This window comes from Pseudopodoces humilis, chromosome 17 (assembly GCF_049639895.1).
Source record: "Pseudopodoces humilis isolate 2021_Gansu_Grassland_sample_001 chromosome 17, ASM4963989v1, whole genome shotgun sequence".
NCBI classification, from domain to species: domain Eukaryota; kingdom Metazoa; phylum Chordata; class Aves; order Passeriformes; family Paridae; genus Pseudopodoces; species Pseudopodoces humilis.
The window spans coordinates 1-20,643 of record NC_142216.1 but is presented as its reverse complement, the minus strand read 5'-3'; the positions used below and the strand labels follow the sequence as shown (position 1 = coordinate 20,643).

At 42.9% G+C, this 20,643-nt stretch overlaps 1 protein-coding gene across 1 annotated transcript; it reads left to right on the top strand.

Moving 5' to 3' along the window:
* The first annotated feature begins 17,092 nt into the window (after nucleotides 1-17,092).
* EGR1 (early growth response 1) lies at nucleotides 17,093-20,293 on the top strand. Its single transcript, XM_005523727.2, has 2 exons — nucleotides 17,093-17,477; nucleotides 17,782-20,293. The coding sequence occupies exons 1-2, from the start codon at nucleotides 17,243-17,245 to the stop codon at nucleotides 19,077-19,079; spliced, it is 1,533 nt and encodes a 510-aa protein (XP_005523784.1). The 5' UTR covers nucleotides 17,093-17,242; the 3' UTR covers nucleotides 19,080-20,293.
* The last annotated feature ends 350 nt before the right edge of the window (nucleotides 20,294-20,643 follow it).

The window sequence follows — 20,643 nt, the reverse complement described above, 5'->3', positions numbered from 1 at the left end:
AGCCTCAAGCAGCACTTAAACTCGGCATTCTACAGATGAGAGCTTGATTTCTCTTTTGAGCCTGATTTCTCTCTTAGAGTCAATCTCTGTCTGTTTCCTTCCCTCCCTTCCCCCTTTCGTTCCACCCCCTCCCCAACCCCAATCTTCTAAACTGGGCTTCAGCTACATACACTGAGATTCTTCAAACTTTCATCCCTTCAGAACAATAAAGTTTGACTTTTACCTCAGCAGGCAACTGATCTGCAGGGAGGACCAGATGAATATCGAGTATCTGTCATCACTTTGTAGATGTGTTATGCTGGAGAAGTACTAGCAGGAAGCTCCAGAAGATATGTTTGCCCCAGAAATTCTACCCTCTGCTCCCTGCCAAAGCCTGCATTTTTTGGTGAACCAAATGCTGGACTTAGCTGTGCTCACACACTGAGATCTGTAGAATCCCAAAATTCAGTGTCAGAATTTCTAGTGCTCTATTCCTGATGATAACAGGAATTAAAATAATATGAAGTGAAAAGAAACCGTGGCAAATTGGTGGGGTTTTTTTCCTGCAACTTTGCAGGTGAATTTAGGTCATTGCTATTTACATGCCTAAAATCTTTGCCTAAAGCCCCTTGCAAGCTATGTGTTACTTTCTTGCTCTCTTTCTGAGCTTCTGTTCTGTGAATTGGTTATGTTTTTAATGTTTACTCTTATTAAGCAAGGACTGGCTTCCATTTTACTGACTGTGGAGATTTGAAATATACTGTATTAGAGCTGTAATATAGCCTTTTTTCATTATTTAAACCTATGACCTAGATTAATACATGTAACTTGTGCAACAAGGCCTAAGGCCGGATTCCCAGGTGGAACGTGAGCATCTATTGCAAATAGCATAGTTTGACGTATTTCCCTTTTCTTGCAGTGAATTCTGACTGAAATGTGCTTACTGCAGACCCTTTGGACAAGAGCATTCTGTCAGTGTTTAACCAGATAATGTTAGAAGTAACATTTATGGGAATACTGCAACAATAAGTGATCACTAAAGGAGCAAAAGCTCAAGTCTTCTGTAATATATCTGTCTGAGACTATGTAAAACACTAAAGCATTTCTGGCAGCAGTGGAAATACATTGCTATACTGACTTAGAAAGGTAGGAAATTCAGTCGTGGTCTTTGTAGCAGGTTTGGGAGGAAAGTCAATCTGGATGGCAAGCATATAAAGTTTTACATATCAGGGAACTGAGTTTTTATCACAAGTAGTGCTTAGTAACTTACCAAAAAGAAAGAAGTTGAAAAATTTTGGTGACTATTAAATGGAGAGGAATTTTCCTGATCATCAAACCTAGTATTGAATATAAACCTTCTGTATTTGTGCTGCTGCCTTACTTGGGAAAGCACTGAGTTAAGGGACTCTTTATTTCTGGCTCCTCTGTTAGATTATTTCTGAAATTAATCTCAAATTAGAGATGCTTGGGTTTGACTCAGCATTTTAATGTCGAAGTCCCCATTAGCATAGTGCTAATCCACGAGGGTTGTGGATTACTCTTTGTCCACCAGAGGGTATAAGCGGAACATAAAATCACTGACTATCTCACAACGGTTAGTTCAATTATGACAGTTGAACAGCAATGTTTCCTAGGTATGCGTGAAGGCCCTACTTGGGGATAAGGGGCAAAACAAGCTGAGGCTCTAATGGAGAAATATGAAATAATACTGCTGTTAACCTCTGACTGAAAAGGCTATTTAAGCTTTCTGGGCATTCTAATTGAGCCACTATCCAATGCGGCTCACTGAGACAATAGTGTTACAGAATAACTGTCCCCACTTTTTTTCTTTTGTTCTACATTCAAACCATTTTTTAGCTGCAGGAAGCAGCTCTGAAAATGGCAATGTTTGTGATTCCAGCCCCCACCACGGGGCTCCCCCCCTTCCCCCCCCCCACCCCCGCTTTTTATTAATTAACCAATTGCTGTGTGCTGTTCTACTTTATACTCTGAATTTTAGTAGTATTTCCTGGTAAGGATGAGTATTTTCTTTCAGTTGGATTTATTTTCTGTGAAAAGAGAAGCAAATTTAATCTAAAAATACAGATCTATCTGATGTTACTATGGTAATTTGTGACCATGGCAACAGAGAGTTAGCATTCTGAAGAACAGGCAGACAGATGTGGTTGGGTTTTTTGGTTTTTTTTTTTTTTAAAGTCAATGACCTAATTAATGGTGCACTCATTTCACAAAAAGAACCTGACTTTTAGTATTTGTTAACCATACAAGAGCATATGGGTCCGAGGGATTTTAACATTCTTACATAGAAGAGCTGATCTGAATGAGCAGATAGTGCAGTGGAGAAAAAAACTGGCTTAATGGCCATGCCCAAGGGGGCAGATCAGTGCCAGAAAGTCTACTCAGAGGCATACCTCAGGGTTAGGCCCATTCTCTCCATTAATGATGGGGAAGTGTCAGCAAGTGTCCTGGCAATACAAAACTGAGATGACTGGCTGGAAGTAGCAAGAGGAACGTAGGTTATTTTACCTTCACTCTCAAAACACATGGAAATCCTAGTAGGGACATAACGTAACAGTATGAGATTCTTTCCAATGTTATGAAAACCTTTTACTTACAAACAGCAAAGATGGAGACTTGCAGACTGAAGGAGGATCCAAGACATACCAGGAGGTTTCTGTAGGAAAGAAAAATAGAATTTAGAGTAGTCCTGGGGATTCTTCAGTGTCAGACTTCAGGGAAAAACAAGGAGAATAAAATGTAATTAATATGTCTCTATTTTTCCTTCATATGATCAGAGTTAGGTAGACCAACACAGTACTTTTGGGCAGGTGCTAAATTTCAAGCACAAGTTGTGGATTGCCCTGGTGTGTCCCATCCCAAGAGCATGTACTGCATTCTACAAAACATTTAGTAATGGTTTAAGGAGTTATAGGAAATTAACTTGTTATTGAGGGAGTTAAAAATGGGTATTTGTGGCTAAGCCTTGTACTTAGTGTATTTATGTCTGCCAGTGTAGAGCAAAGGCTCTCTACTGACAACACTCAATGTCAGTTTTATAGGAAGAGTGTGGATACAAGTTTAGCCAAAGCCAAACCACAGATTTTTTCCAAGCTTTTCCTTTTTTCTAGGCTCTGTTGGGGAATCTAGCAACTGAATAGCAATTATAACATTGCTGCTATCGCTTGCTTATTTGGGGCAATGAATATATTGAATTAAATAGAATTAAGCAGCATTTAATAGCTTAATTTTTGTAAAAGCCAGCTGTTGTGACCATTCTGTATTTACCGCAAGAATATGGTAACTGACGCCTGGAGCCATTGTAACGTGGGAAGGCTATTTCCTCTGAAAAGGGCAAGCAGAGAAAAGGCCAACCCAAACTGAACTGGTTCAGCTAGTGTAGTCTTCTGTCTCTGCTACTGCTCAGTCTATTTGATGACCAGAGGGTAATTTGGAATTAAACACATGGTGGAAAATACCTCATCATGACACTGTCACCTTTTCACCCATGTGCTGAAGCACAGTGGTGTTAAATGACTGGGTTAATGGAGTTTTCCTGGGAGGGGGAGTTGTTTGAATTCTGTCACTAATTTTTTGTACTCATTAAGTTTGGTCACTTGCTGCAGTATAATGACTTAAATGTACAAAACCTAAATCTCATGTTGTGTTTGCTTTAATACCCAGACCCTTCTTGGGTATCTTTTAACATTCTCTGTTTTGAAGAACCTATTTTAAAGGGCCCATTGCTTATCTTCTGTTTCTATCCAGAGTGTAATATAGAAAGTTTTATCAATGCAGATGTGCCCTCATTCCTTAGGGTGGCAGCTAATCCTTATTTCTCTTCTCAATTATTTTAACATTTCCACTAGAAGTGGTTTTCCTGGCTAAGTTCCCTTTTGAGGGATCAGGGTCATAAACATGGAAAGACAGCCCTTCTGTTTGGGTTAAAGAGTACTTGGAAAAGCTCATTATTATACTGTGTATTCAGGCTGTATCCACTTGCTTAAGATTGCTGATGAGACCAAAAAGGCATCATCTAAGGACTAAATTTTGAGCCCTACTTCTTGCTACTGTCTCATGTGGGTCTCTCTGATTAGTGGTGCTCCAAGCACAACTGATCACAAGTCTGTGATGGCACCTCTAAAGAAAAAGTTGCTGTGATAAGGTTTAGTTATTAATGTGGGTGGGGGATAAAGGTTCTGGAGGTTATTTATTCAGTTTTTGTTTCCAGTTTATTTTGACAGATAAATGTCTCAGATACTTTGAATTTAAATCGACATGTGTCATTCGAATAGGCTTATAGGTGTATGAGTTGAAGGTATGGCTTTTTGTTCTTTGCTAGCAAGTTTACATACCTTTCTCCCACCTCATGCCCCAGTTCCTTGCTACTGATGCCTGTGGATATTATTTTTAAAAATGCTGTTTTATCTTCTCAAATTGTGCTCCTAAATAATTTTAGTTTATCTTCATGTCTTACGTGTTTAGTCTTCTGCCCTTCCCCCTCTCCATTGTTGAATGAATAAAGACATGAAAATGCATACAGAGTCCTGCTATTTCTGCTATGTAAAAATAAGGCAAATTTTGGGATTCTGCTTTGTCCTGCACTGTTTCCTCATTTAAATATTGCCTCTCAGGCTGTGTCCTCTTCCCAGCTGTTAACTGAGTACTTGGATTCGTATCACAAGTGTATTTGTTAGGTGGCCTTTTTGTTCCTGCAGCATAAAATACTGTTGCTGTTAAGCATCTAGGAGACCTACCTGAATTGTATAATTGCAAATAACTTCTGGGGAACATGGAGTTTGGAAAGCATTCATGTGTGCAAAGTTAGAGAATGGTGAATATCTTTTTCTGGATCCATGTGCAGAAGCACAAATGTTTAGTCAGTACTACATAGCTACTATACCTAGGCATGAAACATTAGAGCGGTCAGGAAATAATAACTGTCTTGCAGAGCGGGTAGTAAGAACTCAGTTTACTTACTGGAAAACCTGTGGTACAGACAACAGAAAGGGTGTGAAATTGCAAGTTAAAAATGGGCTGTTAGAAGAATTTTTCTACTGTAGCTATCAGTAACAGTTGGTCTTCCACAGACACAGCTATTGGCTAAAGTGGGTAGTTGGGGAGCTAGCAGTTGTAGTGGCTGGGATGAGAGAGGAAGTCAGCTAGTGGCAGAGTTCTAGTGGCATCTTTTTACTTGGTGTTCTGCTGATGAACTGTGGTCTCGACCTGGAACTTTGTAACAGCAGTAGTGGACTGAGTCTTTGTTGTGGATTGAGTTGAAATCCTTTTTGGCTTTGAAATTCAGCCTAGCTTTTTTTTTTTTTTTTTTCCTCCCCGAAGTAGACTCTTGTGTAGGTGGAGCCTTTCTCTTTTACCGCCTTGCTGTCAGTTTTTCCTGCCAATGCGATGAATCAAAGAATCATAGAGTTGGAAGGACCCTTAAAGATCATCTAGTTCAACCCCTGCTGCCAGCCTTCCGTCTTTGCAGATGTCCTCGTGAAGGAAGCAAATTTTCCTTTGTTGCAGCCAGCTCAGATTGGCCATTCCTAAACTCAGCAGATGAAAGCTGAAATGTTTATATAGTAAATAGAAAGTGTTTGACTAAATTTCTGGGCATATGCGAAAATTATGCGGTTATTTTCCTCTTTGTATATGTCTGTAATATTTCATATCCCCACTCGCTCCAACAGCAGTTGACCTGTGCAGAATGATTACAGGAGCAGTTAATGAGCTGCACTGGGTTTGGACTTTTAGTTTGCCTGTTCATTAGAGTCATTTGCAACTCTTGAGGCTGATCTTCTTCTCCTCCTGGGCTAGCAGGCTCCAGTGGAAATTACCACTGAATTTATGAGTTGCTAGCCCTAAGCAGTTTTTTCCTTATCTTTCATGAAACTGTGACAAGCAAAGAACGCTTTTTGTTAAACTGAGCTCACAGAAATCTAAATTGCATCCTCCTTTAGCTTAAGTAGTATTATGTACCTTAAAATTTTAGCATAGTTTCTAACTGTAGAAAAAAAAAAAAGTTAAACATGGGAGGTATATTTCACACTGTTTTTGAAACTGCAGTTTCTGCTTTCTAATGAGTTAGCTAATACACTGTGTACCGAAATTTCCATCTTTCCCCTTGTAATTGTACACAAACCCATTATTTTTAGTTTTTCTTGGCAGATAGGTAAAATTAAGCCATTTGAGAAGGGAGGAGGGCTGAACTTCTGTAGAAATTCCAAACATCTCTGCACTGAATCATCAGTCCCAAGAGCACAGACATTCCACAGAAATGTCAGACAGTCCTTCTGGCATATTAATGAGGAAGCAGCAGAGAGTTTTCAGTCATGCTGATTTTAAAGTTCTTGCTCAGCTTCCACTAAGAATTCTTAGCATTCGATAATAGAACAGTTTAAGCAAATCCAAAATCAAGGTAAGAGTACAGTCCAGATTTGGGCTATTTCAGTCATGAAGTAGGAGGGGAACCTTGCCTCTATTGATGTGTTTGTGTGTTACTACAATCACACTTCTTTCCTCAGTGTTAGGAATCAAGACGAAGAAAACCCTGTAAGTCTACCACTATTCTAACTATTGTGAGACTTTTCGTATTGGAAGATTGCAAATTTTAGCTTACTATGTACTTAAGCACTGGTTTAGCTTTCAAAACTCTGAAGTAAACTTTGCCTTCAAATTTTCTTTGAAGCAAGACTTGTGCTTTATTTCGAAATTTTTGTCACAGATCAGCCTTGAGAAACAAAAGGTAAAAAATATGTATGTTCAGGAACAATAAGTTACTGAAGAGGTAGGGTGGGAGATGAGTAGTTAATATGTCTGTGACATTTTTTTGTCAAAGGATTTAATGTTTATTGAATGCAATGCAAAAAAAACTCCCGTTCATTTACCACTGAAGCTGAAAATTTAAAAATAAAAGGCAATGCAAATGGGAATGTTAACAGAGTGAGTTCAATTTAGGCACATTGTATTTCCTCTTATTTTTGAAGTACAAGAGGAGGTGTTGTCGAATTCTTGTATTCTATACAAGTTAATTCCTTGGGCTTCCTTAGTCTGGGAATAAGGCAAGTATTTGATTTGTATCATAGCATACATGGTAACTGAAAATACTATAGTAAATGATAAAGCAAAAATATCCAAGAAAACAACTACTGCTCTTCCCTCCCTTCTCTACTCACCTGCAAAATGCAGAAATTCTGGAAGCAACATTACCTGGTCTGAGCTACAGACCGGGTCCAGCATGCACGTAGTACTCTATGGATGCATTGCTGCATATTTGTACTCTACATAATGCAGCATTTCATAGAATTGTATGAAATTCAGTTTGTGATTAACCACACATAGAGTCCTCAGTCTTGGTGGTGAGTAACAATAAAACACAACATGTAAGTCCAGCTAGAAGGGGAAATTATTTCCTTTAAGAATACTGGTGTCCTTGTACTTCAGTAATCTTCCACTGGTCTATGGTATTTCTTCATCCTATTACCACTTTCATAGATAATATACACCTTATTGATTACCTATAAGGTATATAATACATGCCTTATAGATATATATAGATTACCTATATCATAACCATTTATCTAATGTGTCTTGAGTTACCACCAAGTCAGCTCAAAATATTACTTAAACTTTTCCCCTGCCTGCATTTACCATTCAGAGAAAACAGTGGTGTTTAGCTATGTCCACAAATCCAAAACTATTCTGTAACAAGTACATGCAGTTTTTGCAGCACCTGGAATTAACAGTTTGAGAGCAGTGGCTTATAAACTGTCAGCATTGGAGATGTAACAGAGCAACACAGCATAACTTCTTTGATCTAATCCAAAGGCTTCATGGTCAGTATATGATAATGTCCTCGCCATCCATGTTCCTGTGATAACGTTCCTTCAGTGGTTCACATTTGTGGGAGGTTCTATGTCTCAATAATGGAAACAAAAGATGGAGGACAATTGTGTGAAGGATACCAGTTAACATAAGAAATTGGCCCTTCCTGGCTCACATATAAAATACAGAAAACTCCAAACAAAACTTCTCCCCTGGGTACAGGACACTAAACATCAGTTCAAGCAGCATCCCTGGCATTTAATGAGATCTGGTTCCTCAGATAATAGTGAGATCCTTTGCTGATACCATTATGTAGTTGTCATGGTTACAAAAGGACCAGGTGCTAAATACAAAGTATCAGAAAGATGAAAATGGAGAAAATCAATGTCAAAAAATCAAACAGAAAAGATTACAGAGCAGATAAGATGATTTGGAGATCAGGAAAAAATAAAGGGAATGATGGCAGCAACTAGGGAATTCAACAGGAAATAGGAGGAAAGAAAGTTCAAAGGTAGATAATCAGAGATGTTTGATCCAGAAGCAGACCTAGAGGGAACTTGACATGCATATGTTTGTAATTAATGAAAAGCCTTCAAAGAGAAGGCTGGAAACAATAATCCCTAGCAAAAGTCCCTTTTGGCTTATTCTCTTTGAAGCTTTGTCCATTTTCTCTTAAGAACCTACTGTGGAAGACAAAGTTATGTTCTGATACTGAAGAATGGACAGCATATGCCAGAAGGACTGTCTGAATTTTCCCCCCAAGCTAATACAGCTAGTAGCACAGGTGAAAAATACAGCTAACTATATGATGTTGCACATGAGATTCAGGGTTAGGGTTAGATTAATGGTCTTTGCATAGAGCATTCCTGACTCTGTGCCCTCTCCTGTTGTTGACATTTTGGGCAAGTTTCATTTGAGACATTGTAGCTCTCCAAGATGTAGCCTCTATGTTCTCTCTTTACTGCCTCAAAAGGTTTTACATGGCTTTTTTTTCTTTTTTTTTTTTTTTAAAGTCGGTGAAAGCTAATTGAACCTTTTGTTCTGATGAAAAGAGTATCTGCGCTAATAAAGTGAGCCTCATAGCAGGATATGAGTTAATATCGCAGTGATTCCCTAAGCAAGAGGGTTGGGATTTTCAATTAATTCCTGCAGCAAGATGGGAAATCATGTTTCCATGGATACTGAGCCAGCAGCAGCACTGACACTCACAGCAATTGCAAGCTTAGTTTCTCTAAACCTTGCTTCCTAAGGAGGATTTGCCCCCCTGTTCCCCCTGCTCTGTATTTTGTATTTTTAAATAAAAAATTTGAAGACAGATGGACATTTGATGAATAGTTAGAGACAAAAAATACTGTCCCCTGAAATGTTTATTCACTAGCAGCCTAGAAAATTGTGTACAAGAAATATAAATGACTTGCACAATTAGGAATAAAACAAAAAATATTTAAACTAGGGGAAGAGAAAGGCTGTAGCCTGTTGAACTTTTGACAGTCACTGAGGATGATAGCAAGGGGTCTGTAAGGACAGATTTATAATCAAGGATGCAGTAAGAGCAGAGTACCTTTTCTAGTACAGGGCTCCAAGTGGTTTAAACATAGATGTTCACCCAGGTGATTGCAGCAATGTGTATATTAGCAGTCATGAAAGAAAACTGAAAGAAAAAAGTGTCCAATTAAAAATACAGTATAGAAACATCAAATTATAGTTCTTAGTCTTAAGCTCACTGCCAGACATAGCGATAGGTCATGTACTCACATTAGAAACACGTGAGAGGAAGAAAGATATTTGGCAATTATGTGCATTTTTAAATCCCTTTTGATTCAAAATAATTACTAGCACTGTATTTTTATCTGCCATAGGATACAAATTTGAGGAAATTCACCACCTTATTTGCACCATGTAGCAGTCCATCAAACACAGAATGAACACTGATAACATCAATAGGAAAGCACTATAACTAGGAATGTCTTTCAATCCCTAAAACATATTCTTACCGATCAAACTCCCAGTAACCTCTTATGCTGACTTATTTAAAACGGTATTTATAGATCCTGGCCAGCTCCATCAGCAAACACAGCAAAACAAAAGCCATTATTTGTTTGGAAAGACCCAAATATTAGGAAAAAAATGCTATTTTTTTTTTTTTTTTTTGGGAATTTAGAGAGATCATTCTCTAAGTGACAGACTTAATCTCTTAGGAAATGCATCCAAGAATGAAACTCCAATCTGAATTCTTGTTACAGGCTGGAGCAAATGCGAGGTAGATTGTTGTAATAACAGTCTTTTTTTTTGGTGTTACTTTATATCCTTTATGTACTTTATATCCAGCAGTGACAGTGGGAAAAAAAACAGACTCATGGGGTTTCTAAAACTAGAAGACAAACTTTCAAAACCATAAACTGCTACCCTTGCTATAACATGCTGAGTACACAGTAGTGAGCATTTCGGCTTTGTTTCTTAGTGAGCTATCATATAAGAGGGAGAGTACTCTGCATAGATTTTTCAGGTTAAGTAAAAAGGCAGCACAGTAAAGAGTTCATAGGTATTTCCATGATGAATTTTCTAGTGTTTTGCTGCCTGTCTCCCAAATCTTTTGTTGTCAGGCTGGTTTGCCTCTGTGGTTTTGTGGTATCGTGTAAATAAACACAACTTGTAGCACTCTGTGCTCTCAGAGTTGTGCTTGTTCTCAAGGTTGGGTTATGTAAGACTACTTGCAGAATGAGTTCCCTGTACTGTGCTAGAAACAGACAATTAAATTTCTCTTTGAAAACATTTTTCTGTCTGTCGCTAGCACCGGTCCAACTTCTCCTACAGAATACAAGGCCTACATCAAGGCATACAGTTTCATGTAGGCAGTAGTTCTTAAAGTGCTGTGGTGCAGCAACCTACACAATCCATCTAACTGAGCTAATTTAAAAGAGCTCAGACTCAAAGTTCACAGAACTTCCTATCTACCAGTCCGTCAGTCTTCCTGAAAATCGGTCTTCTCTGCCGTGAAAGCTTGTGAGGAATTTTAAGTGCCACATGCTTTGATGTTAGTTGTCCTATCCTCATACAGACAGCAAATCTTGAAAAGGTACCAAAGCTCTCAGTTTCTCATTCCCTTGTTTTTACATTCCTTACATTTCATTCAGTTAATCTTTATACATGAATAGGAGCTGCACAATAAAGTTTACATACCTTGTGGAAGTTCTGGATAAAGGTTCCTCACCACTGGTATACATAGTGTCTGATTACAGAATTGTGAGTCTGTCAACCTGGCTTTGAAATCCATGTAGTTTTGTGGGTTTGTTTTTTTTTTCCTTTGTACTTTACTGTTTTTTCCTCAGTAAGTCAAACTACAAAGAAACTACTAGATCAGATCAGAAAGTAACTGTAATACCTATGAAAGTTTTTTAAAGTCCTGCAGAGAAATAAAACCCCTATGGTCTTTTCTTCCATGTGAATAGCAATCCACATATATGTTCATCCGGCACGCTATAGGATTGCTGGCAATGGTCGTGCTAGGCAAGGAAAAGCATATAATTTGCTTTTAATCTGCTTATAATTTGTGTTTCCTTTTTAATGAAGTCAGAAGACTTCCTCAGCTTCAGTACCACTGAGTCTGCGTGGCATCTTAAATAACCCTTCACCTCTAAAGATACATATGGTAAATGGCATCAGTGATTTTTGTTCTGAAGCACAACGTGAACATGTGAAATTATTACTGCCAAAGGAAGAAAATGAGTGCCTGTGTAACAGTAGCAATGAAAACCCAGCACTGACAGAGACATCCGTTTTCTTTGTTCATCGATAGCATTTGTTGAATGCTCATAATCATTACCTGCTTTGCCTTTCTTCCGCTACTTTCTTACCTTTACCTTTCTAATACTTCGTATGTATTAATTCTGCAGGGACAAAGAGGACAGCCTTTTATATGGTGAATTGTCTAACTCACCCTGATACCATAGGAGACTTAATACCATTTGTCACAGGTCTAACAGCAAATGGAGGTAAGCGTTGTCTCTTGGCAATTGCAATCAAATTACCTAAACTGGAGGATGAAGGTTCAGCAGAGCAGAGGTGCTCTTTGGCACCTGGGGTGATATTTGAATACTTCAAGTACTGTATAAGCTCTTGAAGTTTCTTAATCCATGCATCCCAAATGAACTATTTTTATAGGGTTTCTTTAAATCAGAGCATGAAAGCCTGAGAGGAAAGCCCTCAGCTGCTTTAGATTGCTGAAAAAAATTGATGACATCATCTTTTCATCTATAATGTCTGAGCTTAAGATAAAAAACAAGCAAGCAGCCCAATTCTTACACATTCCATGCTTGATTTAATTTTTGTAGAGCAAGCACTGCTCTTGAATACCAGGGAAGAGTTCCCTCTCACAGATAGACAGCACCATCACGGCCAGTGGGAGCAGCACAGTTTGGACCTGTGTACGGAGCAGACAGAATCACAGACCAGAATGGGGGAAGAATTCTGCAGCAAACACAGGGCCGTCAATCTCACTCATTAGATCAGAGCCATGCATTCAAAAATTGCTGAAAAAAATGTGGTTTTCACACCACATAGGACTGAAAAGGCTTCTTAAATTTAAGTATTTTCTCATTTTTTAGTTCATTTGTATCCGCTCCATGTCCCATGTAAAAGTGATAGACTTTAATTGTAATGAATGCAACTGAACAGAAAGAAAAAATTAATTATAAATACATCTCATAGATCTTTAGAGTATCTTACATTACAATACACAGAAATGTCACAGTTTTTATAGTCAGATGGCTTGGTTCTGGAGTGAAGAATGAGAGGGAAGAAACAACTCTGCAGCATTACTTAAAAAAGCTGCAATCCCCCCTAATTTCTAATTATTCAGGCTTTTGGAGTAATACAACATAATAACTAGAGAATTACAGAATGAGAGAATAATGAATCTTTTTAAAGGAAAAGCCACATAGAGCTTGTTTTATGGTCTGGAGTATTAAAACCAGTACCCTGGGAAAGCAGAGAAGAGAACAGAATGAGGTAATCGGAGGTTTTGGATAAAGACAGTTGAGGCATGTGTATCTGAACAATTAATAAGAGACCTAGAGAAATTATGATTGCTGCTGTTATTATTACATATCCAGGTAAAAACAACAGTTCTGAAAGAAAATTGCTTAATTTTGCCAAAAGTCAGTGGACATTCCAGACACAAAGAAACTATGTTCGTGGATAAAGTGAAAAGTGCATCTAACTGAAACAAAATTAATGTTAGAACACCAGGCAAATTACAAAGTTGGCTAACTTTTCTTTCTTTCAGAGGTGAATTTAGTTAATTCAGTGCCGACAGTAACAGTGACCTTTTTACTTTTAGTCACAGTACGAGTTGCAAAGACCTGAAAGTAAGCTCATCATGAAAGCAGCAGTTAACAAAAAGTAACTGAGAGATAAATCTGTAATCGTGTGGAAACATTTCATAAAGGCATAGTGATTATTTTATTGGCACAATAGATTAGTTTGAATAAAAAAAAAAAAAAAAAGAGTGAAAAATTAAACATTGAAAGTTATGCTGAGGCTGAATATAAAATAGTTTGTACCAGCCTCTACTAATAAAGCAAGCAAAACAAAACCAAGGATTCGTCTCAGGTAATTTTTAACTTTGGAACCATTCTCTCTTCTCTGGGTTCCCTGACCTCATAGCGTTTTTGCACTCTGTGTCCTTGCAATAGGACCCCTCTCACTGAAATATATTGAGAGACAACAAATACATTTGACAGTGATGGACTTAGTGTATTACACATGTTTATTCACTAGACAATCGGAGCCAGAACCATTATATTTTCAAATAAAATTGTGACTGATCCAGTGGCAGTGTCTTACATTTCTGTGCTTTCACCAGGAGCGTTAAGGGAAGTGTTACAAATTTATTAAAATACTGCCATTTTGGAAGATTTTGAATTTAAAATACTGGTCTATAGTAGCAAATTCTTTGGACATGCAAATCATACTACCTAGAAAAAACCCAAATGTCTGGCTACATCAGCTAAACAGATCTGGGATCTCTGTCGCTGTTGGACACGATGTATCAGTGTGGGTTCACAGAACACACACCACGAGTTGTTAGGAATAGGGGGCCGTTATTCTCTGAACTTTTCAGTTTGTATAGGGTCTTACGCTACAGGGTTAATATGATTGGGTAAGGAAACACCACCTCTTGTCCCATTGGTGGGACAAGAGGAAATCATGCTATCTACAGTTATGCAGAACTGTTTTGAAAAGCAAGATGGTTAACAAGTGTTGTCCTTGAGTGCAAGATCTCCCAAGAAACTTTCTCTTGGGAACAGATTTGCCACTGACAGCCTGCAGTTCCCTCAGGCTGAGAGACAATCAGGTCCACAGATCTCAACAGTAAAAATATAACATCTTTAATGTAATTCCTACATACCTAATGTTGTATTCAGAAAAAGAAAATGCAACACAGAAGAAGAGTTTGGAAAACTCATAACAACAGGCAATTTCCTAGCTCGGTGCACAGGTTTTACGTCATCCACGGCCTCTCCAGTACTTCCCTGAATCAGCAAACCTCACCAGAATGGTGCAACTGCTCCAAAACAGTCTTTTGCAAAACAGTATTACTATAACTTATGTGCAGCTGAAGCTAGTTACACTACTCTGTCTGCAACTTTACATCAGGTCTCTTGCTTTCTCTTATGTGAATTTATAAATTAGAATTACATTGATAAAAATGAAGGTAGTTGAAAAAAATAGGAATAGATTTTCCATCTGTGATTTCAGATTTTGACAATAAACCAACTTTGTCTGAATCATGCCCTTCAATATCTGTAAAGGAATATTTGGCTTAATATACAGAGTACATGAATTAAATTATCTAGGAATCAGGCTCCTCTTTCTGATCTTGAAAAGGAATAGAATAAAAAAAGAGGACAAGGAAGATGCAATGTCAGTAAGGTGTTCAGAAGCCAAAACAAACAATGCTGTTTGTAGAAAAAGTTCTGCTACTCATCCCTTTCTAACAGAGCTCCATATTGTGACATGCTGATGAAAATCAGACTAGTTGAAATCATTCTGTATGGGACATCACAAAACCTGCAGCAGGTATCTGTTAAAAAAGGAAAAGTTCCAAATCACATTTTCAAAATAGAGGTTTGGCCTGGTGCAAACTAGTGAAAACTAGTATGATTTCTCTCCTTAAGGAGTAAGTAACTCCTTATGTAAGTAACAAAGAACAGACGTGTAGTAGCTACCATTGAGCAATAGCAGCTGCAGATAAGCAGAAGCTATCTACGTTTTTCCTGGAGGCATTGTGTTGCTGCAGCCCATCGCCAATTTTAAGGTGGAAATGCATCAGTGTAAGAGGCACTGCACAACGTTACTGACAAGGCACGGTTCTAAATATAGGAACTCAGTTAAAAACCGTACACGTGGCAAAAGTCTAAATATTCTACAAAAGCGAGCAGACAGAGGCCTCTCAAGTTGCTCGCAACTTGAATATAAATCACAAAGGCGGTAGAGCCTAGCGGTTTACGCAGCTGCCTTCCCACGGCAGAAGGCCGCCTGGCATAAAGCGCTGTGTGGCCCGGCCCGGCTCGGCTCGGCGCCAGGATTTTCGCGGAGAAAAGCCAGCTCTGCAGTCGACCCCGAGTGGCGCTGCGGGACGCGCCCCGACGCGGTCGGTGCCCCGAACGAACCGGGCCAGACCAGAAGAGGAACCAAGTCGCCTGCCGTTACGCTCCGTCTCCGCGGCAGAGAGAGCGCCGTCGGGGCAGAACATGGGGCCGCGGACGGCGGCGAGCCGGCCCCCCCCGCAAGCCCCCCGCTGCACCTGGCGATGGGGAGGCCGTGCGCCGCGGAGCTTCGGGCCCGGTCACCGGCATCTGACCCGCCGAAGCGCTGGGCTGCGGGCGACGGCTGCGGCCCCGCCCCCGGAGCCCCGCACACTGCGGGGAAGCCCTCGCCGCGCACGCGCACTGTGGCCGCACTGCGTCGCCGGTGCCGCCTGGCCCGGAGCCAGGGGAGCCCCGCGCGCCGGCGGCGGGGCTGCCGGGGCGGGGCGGAGCGCCGGCCGCGGCGAGCGACTATTTATAGCGCGGGAGGCTCCCCCGGCCCGGGGAGCGTTCTTCCGCGGCTTCTCGGCGTACGTGTTGAGTCGAGCAGACGGCCTATGGTTCCATGGGGACCGGGTGCAGGGCGCAGCCAGCGCTTTGAGGGGAGGGCAGGAAAGAGCAGTTGACGTGTCAGGGGACAGTCCTAAGGCCGCGAGAGCAGAGTCCCGAGCGCTGTCACTTTTCATCGCTCTGAAGTCAGTGGCGGCTGCGGCCGTGTAGCACTTGGGGCTCTCTGTTTATCAGTGCCTCGTTCTCCGTTACGTGAAGGAGGCGCACAGAGCCGGGGTCTGGCACGGTCTGGCGCTACGGGCAGACCCCCACCATTCTCGTCGGGAGCGGACGGAGCATGGCGAGCCCCGCAGGCCGCTGGAATCCCAGAGAGTCCCCTTTCCTGGGAGCGGGCAGCTCCTGCCTTGGGCGCGCTGCCAGCACCCAGAGAACTCCACGCTGAGGCTGCCGCGGGCGCGGCGCCGCTAACCGTGAGCCGCCGGGGCTTGGCTCCTCCGCGGAGACGGAGGGGAGTCGAGTAGTGCGAGATGAGCAAACGGGGCGGGGGCGAGGGGGACGTCTGCCCACGAAAACACAGCGGCGACCCCGGGATCTGCCGGGTGCTCCCCGAGGCTCCTGTGCCATCCGCCCGGGCAGCAGCCTCACTCTTCCGCGGCCCGGGCCTTCCGCGCGCTCCTGTTGCCTGGGGGCGGGCGCGCGCCCGGCTGCAGACTCGTTCTGCGCCCCCCCAACCCGGGGCCGGAATAGCCATATAAGGCCAGGGAAGCCTCCGCCGGAATCGCGACTTATAAGGTTCTTTCCTAATATGGAAAGTACGGCGGGGGCTTCCGGCTGGCTGGCCGGGGCCGGCGGGGGCCGGCGACCCGATCTCCCGGGACCGGCGATGCCTCGGCGGCGCTGCGGCGCCGCAGCCCGTGGCGGGGGTCAGACCTGCACCACACGTGGGGCCCTCAGCCCGGGGCGGGCGGGGCCCCCCGGCCCGGCTTTCCCCGGTGCCAGGCTCTGACGCCAGGAGGGGTCCTCCGGCCCGCATCCATATAAGGGCTTCCTGCTTTCCATATATGGCCATGTACGTCAGGGCCGGGGCGGGCTGCGGCCGGTGAGACCCGATATATAGAGGCAGTGTCGGGGCGGGCGGGGAGCCGAGCGCTTCCAGCGGGCAGAGCCGGGGGGAGCCCCGGGCGGGCGGGCGGGCGGGGAGCCGAGCGCTTTCAGCGGGCAGCGCCGGGGCGACAGCGGCGCAAGGCGCAGAGCAGGCGCCGGCCTCCTCGCCGCAGCCGGCCCGTCCGCCGGCTCCGCGGCGGCAGCGCCATCACCCGTCAGAGTCGGAGCCCGGCACCCTCATGGCCGCGGCCAAGGCAGAGATGCAGCTCTTGCCCCCGCTGCAGATCTCCGACCCCTTTGGCGCCTTCCCGCACTCGCCCCCCGCCATGGACACTCACTATCCCAAGCTGGAGGAGATGATGCTGCTCAGCGGCGGGGGCCCCCAGTTCCTCGCCCCGTCCGGGGCACCGGAGAGTGCAGGCTTCGGCGCCGCCGGGGAGCCCGGAGAGCAGCACTTCGAACATCTCGCGGCAGGTAAGCGCTCTGACCTCGCCCAGGCGGGCGGGGAGTCCCGGTCTGCAGCGGGGGCAGCGACGCCTGCGGGAATTCCGCGCTGCAGCGTCGCTTCTGTCCCGGCGGCCGCGCGGGGGGATTCTCCTGCGTGCGTCAGCGGCTCCGGACTAGCTGTGGCTGGAGACCTGCCAGCGACGCTGCAATATGTTACGCTCAATTAGTAATTAACCAGAATTTGGGGCTGCGCTGTGAGAGGGATGGCTCACGAAGCACCGGCAGCAGCTGCAGTGGCTGCTGGAATTAATCGCTATTCCTCTCTTTGCAGACACTTTCCCCGAAATCTCCCTGAACAACGAGAAAACCCTGCCAGAAACCAGCTATCCCAACCAAACGACGCGACTGCCACCGATAACCTACACGGGGCGCTTCTCCTTAGAGCCAGCCCCCAACAGCAGCAACCCACTATGGCCAGAGCCCCTCTTCAGCCTCGTCAGTGGGCTGGTGGGCATGGCTAATGCACCACCCACTTCTACGCCTACTTCATCCTCATCATCCTCCTCCTCGCAGAGCTCCCCATTGAGCTGTTCTGTCCAAGCCAGCGAGAACAATCCAATTTATTCAGCTGCACCAACATTTCCTAATTCCAGCTCTGACATTTTCCCTGAATCCCAGACCCAATCCTTCCCCAACCCCTCTGGAGCCCCCATACAGTATCCACCTCCAGCTTATCCGACTGCTAAAACCAACTTTCAGGTGCCAATGATCCCGGATTACTTGTTCCCTCAGCAGCAGGGTGAACTCAGTATTGTTCCAGCTGATCAGAAGCCCTTCCCAGCCCTTGAGACCAGAGCACAGCAGCCTTCCCTCACACCACTGTCCACTATTAAGGCATTTGCTACGCAGACTGGCTCCCAAGAGTTGAAGACCCTCAACGCTAATTATCAGTCCCAGCTGATCAAACCCAGCAGGATGAGGAAATACCCAAACCGTCCCAGCAAGACACCTCCTCATGAGCGTCCCTATGCCTGCCCAGTGGAGTCCTGTGACCGGAGATTTTCACGATCGGATGAGCTAACGCGGCACATACGCATCCACACGGGACAGAAACCTTTCCAGTGCCGCATTTGCATGCGGAACTTCAGCAGGAGTGACCACTTGACTACGCACATCCGCACACACACAGGAGAGAAGCCATTTGCTTGTGACATTTGTGGCAGAAAGTTTGCTAGAAGTGATGAGAGGAAGAGGCACACTAAAATCCACCTTAGGCAGAAGGACAAGAAAGTGGAAAAGGCAGCTCCAGCCTCAACTGCTTCCCCAGTTCCTGCCTATTCATCCTCTGTAACTACGTCCTACCCCTCCTCCATGGCCGCCACTTACCCCTCCCCAGTGCGCACAGTGTATTCTTCTCCTGCTCCCTCTTCCTATCCCTCCCCTGCACACACCACATTCCCATCCCCTTCTATAGCAACCACCTACCCCTCTGGCTCTGCCACTTTTCAGACCCAAGTGGCCACCTCCTTCTCATCTCCAGGAGTTGCCAACAATTTCAGCTCACAGGTGACCTCAGCACTTTCAGACATGAACTCAGCCTTTTCGCCAAGGACAATTGAGATCTGCTGAGTAACTTCTGGAACAGGAGAATTCACCTTTTCCACTGGTGTTATCAGACATGGAGTTTCCAGTTACTCCCACAACACCATACGTTGCAAGGCTATTTAGTTTAAACATCAGCTGCCTGAATCAACTGCTGCTTAAGTTTTCCACCTCTCTTGAATGACTTCATTTGCATGGACTGTGGATATAAGTTCAATATAATTTTCCCCATAAACAATAGTCTTTTATTAGGAAGAAAGGACTTTTGATTAAGTATCTAGCTGATGTAAATTGTACATGTGCCATGGTTTTGCTTTCCTTCAGGTACTATTGATGTGGAAAAAAATCTTTGCACATTCATATTATATAATTTGGAGTTTGAAGGGCCATATTTTGTAAGTGTTAATTCTATTTTAGTGGCAATGCTATAATGAGTTTCAAACTTCTTTGGGAACAGCACTTACTGTATTTGAGCATGTTGGAGTGATGCTATGTAAATATCACCTGATGAGACACTCACATGTGGCAGAAGTTTTGTTTTAAAAGTTACAAGTCTTGGTGCCTTTTTGTGAAGCCTTGCTGACGTCATGCGTTTGTGTGAGTGGATGCTTTGCATCTTGCCTTAAAGTGGAAGGTATGTTTCTCAAAGAATGTAAGGAAGAGCAGGGAATGGGTGGGGAGAGGAGCAAGAGGAAAGGCCAGGGGATGGAAGTAAGCAAAAAAAAAAAACAAAAACAAAAAACCAAAAAAATCCCAAAAACCAACAACAGGCAAAAAGCACTACCAAAAAAAAAACCAAAAACCAAAAAAACCAAAAAAACAACCAAAACCCAAACCAGCCAATGAAACAAACAAAAAAACCGACGAGAAAACCACCCCAAAAAAACCAAACAGGAGAACCCCCACACCCTCTCCCCACCACCTCTTAAAATCTATTTTTGTTACAAAAATGTAAATTTATATATATATATATATATATATATATATATATATTTATATATATATATATATATTCAGGAGTTGGAATGTTGTAGTTACCTACTGAGTAGGCAGCAAATTTTGTATGTTATGAACATGCAGTTCATTATTTTGTGGTTCATTTTTACTTTGTAATTGTGTTTGTTAAAATGAAAGTGACTGTTTGGCTTCTAAACACATTGAATGCGCTTTCCTGCCATTGGGATATTTGCTGTACAATACCCTTCAGAAAAAAAAAAATAAATAAAACGTCAAATTGTGCAGACTTAGACTTTCTTTGAAATTAGTACTTAGGAAGACTGCACCACAGCAATCCCAACTCCTTCAGTTGCTTCAAAGGCACATGTACCATCTGTCTCCTGGAAAAAAATACCTGTTTAAAGAAAGGAGAGGCAATCAATCTTATGTCCAGTTGCTTGCAAAAAGCATGGATGGCATACTCATGTCCTTGCATTAGGCGCATCACCAGCTCTTATGAAGTAGCCACAGTTACTGTCTTCTGGCTTCTCCAGAGCTAACCTTAGACAGAAAAACAATTCTTCCAATGCTGAAATTAAAGTCAGAAAATTAGAATCTCAGCTGTGTTCATAGATAGTCAGAAATCTCACTAGAT